General features: G+C 47.1%; 1 protein-coding gene across 1 annotated transcript in view; it reads right to left on the reverse strand.

Annotated features, from left to right (window-relative positions):
* LOC123165443 (uncharacterized) overlaps positions 1-2,663 on the reverse strand; it is a gene marked incomplete at its 5' end in the record, with an annotated part of 5,575 nt that extends 2,912 nt beyond the window's left edge. Inside the window, 4 exon segments of the mRNA XM_044583087.1 lie at positions 132-206; positions 875-1,001; positions 1,089-1,178; positions 1,303-2,663. Of these exon segments, the coding sequence (XP_044439022.1) occupies positions 1,130-1,178; positions 1,303-2,663 (1,410 nt within the window).

Raw genomic sequence — 2,663 nt, forward strand, 5'->3', positions numbered from 1 at the left:
CCTGGAACGGTAGCCTCACATCAGATTAACAGTTAACTATGTATTAAGCCGAGAAGATCTGGGTGGGAGCTCAAGAGGGGAACGGAAGAAGAGAAGAGTGAACATGAAAGAGAAGTGCAGGGTGGGCTCACCAGAGCTAGGTGAGTTAATCGCGAACAGAAGCTTCTCTGCACAGAACAGCTTCTATCCCAGTGGTGGGACCGACACTGCAAAAAGGACATGCATATACGCGGTGATATATTTGCTACAATTAAGTGATACGAAGAACTATACACAGCACATCGTACTATACATTTCGAATCTAAATGCAGGTGCATGGTGAAGATGTAGGGGGGTGCAGCACCTAGGATCCCCTATGCAATTCCCGACCCCTCACAAGCTTATTTTATAAGCCGCCCCCAATACTCACTGAAGCTGCTGAACTAATTAATCCTTAACTCGCAACAAATATGGGGAACGGTTTCTAAATAATCTAGGAAGGGGGCGGCTTATGCCATAAGTCGCCAAAAGAACTAAGCCTCGGTACAGGATGTAGTGTGCAAATGATATCCCTGTTGATAATGTTGCAAGTTGTTAACAGGGGAGAAACTTGAATATGGTCTCTGAAGTACAAATGATGATTAATTAATTATCCAATTCAGTTCCAATAAATATAAAACCTCACAAACAGATGCAAGAACATAAAGTTCAACCGACATTTTCTTCCTAACGTCAGCTGTAATAAACAGCAAGAAAGGCAATACGGTGACCCAAATCTATCATACGTTATTTTGGAATCATGATATCAAATGTTAATGTTCAATAATTTCTAACATTTTAGAGTTAAATATTGTGAGTCAAGAAGAACTAGGATACAAGAACGGCACCATATTACCTAATCGAGTTGAAGACAACATTGGCTGCCCAGATTGTGTCAAACTGGATGGCTGCTGCACGCTATAACCATATTCACTCCAACCCCCATTGCAGCCACCCTCATTCCACATGTTTTGCTGGGGTTGCTGTAGAAGGGTTAACATAGATCTTATTGAGGAGATGGCAAAATGGACACATCTATAATAGTAGCAAGATGATTACAGGATGCCTACCACACTGTTCGGAACAGTATCCCTCGATGAAAGATGATCATTCAGCACACCATTCTGAGCAGACTCTGCTGCAGCTTCCCATTACACGGCCTAAAGCAAATTAAGAGGCAAAATGTCAAGTGCCATGTGATAAAATAAGTTAAGAACTGGTTTAACAAATCTTTTTACTTGAGTGTATGAAGGTCAACAGAAGCAGAGCAAAAGAAAACCATGCCTTGGACTTGGAGCGGTATTTAGATATTTTGAGAATGCACATGAAATGGCATCAAAAGAAGCGGATCTCCCGCCACAAGATGGTTCGATGACTTCCTGCTTCCTTCCAATTTTAAAACGAACAACCGGAATGGGACCAAAAGAAATGGATCTCCCGCAGCCATATGCTTTGATGGATTCCAGCTTCATTTTTCGAATATCAACACCAACAAGCAATGCATCATTATCCTGAGACTCCGCCTTAGACACGAGATAGACAACATCACCGCCGTAAAAACCAAAGGTCGGGAAGCTTGTACACTTCAGTTTTCCCAATGTCCATTTCTTGTCTGTATCATTCCATAGATGAGATTGCAGCACAGAGGGTTCAGGTGGGGAGGCTGATATTTCGTCAACATGAAGAATGTGACTACTTTCCCAATAGTTCCAATCAATGCTCCTAAACATTGTCCGGATCTTCCAGCCAGCAGGTACATGCTGCACAGGTTTGTCATCTCTAACGCCGTCCATATCATCAAGACTGAGGAGCTCTGCATCATCGATGGTATCTGCAACATCAAAAATCATGGCTGTCTTCAAATTGCTCTTTCTGACAACGGGGAACCACCTGAGACAGTGTTCGATCTCGATGAAGTTGATGTAACCATCGGTGAAGCCAATGACGTCCCGCACTTGCCGTGCTTTGCTTTTCCGGTGCAGGTCGAATTCGGCCTTGGGCAGCGGGATGAAATGGGGAACAGGCTCCTTTTCAAGCAAATTGCAGACGACAATGCCACGCCAGAGGTCGACCCATCCTACTGTGCTTCTTCCGAGCAAGATCACCTTGTCAGTTAGGATTGGCAGCTCCAGTGGCAGGACATTCGGGTCGGTCTGCAGCTGCACATGTTTGGTGCTCCACTCGTTTGTCTCCGACAAGAAGATGTGCAGGTTGTAGTGCCCAGGGTCCCCATTCAGGGAAAGATCAGCGACCAAGAAATTGTCGCCCTTGCCGGGCACGATGGCGGCGTGCCATGAGTGCACGTAGGCTCGAGGGGAACACGGAACAGATCTGATGGTGGGCTTGCCGTCGGAGGCAGCCTTGTAGACGAAGTACTCGAGATGGGAGTCTTTTTCTGTGCTCCGTGGGCCGGAGCTGAAGGCGAAGCAGAGGAGCACGAGGTCACTGGCGGAGGAGACGACGCGGGGCTCCGTGGTGTAACAACCTTCGGGGCAGTGGACGCAGAAGTAGGAGACGGCGGGCGGGTCGGCGAGACAAAAGGTGACCTTGAATTCGTGGCCCGTGCTCGCCGTGGCCTTCACGGTGGTGGCGTTGACGCGGTCGGCGAAGTAGGCTCTGCTGTCGAGGAGGACCCAGGAGGGGTA

This window comes from Triticum aestivum, chromosome 7D (assembly GCF_018294505.1).
Source record: "Triticum aestivum cultivar Chinese Spring chromosome 7D, IWGSC CS RefSeq v2.1, whole genome shotgun sequence".
NCBI lineage: Eukaryota > Viridiplantae > Streptophyta > Magnoliopsida > Poales > Poaceae > Triticum > Triticum aestivum.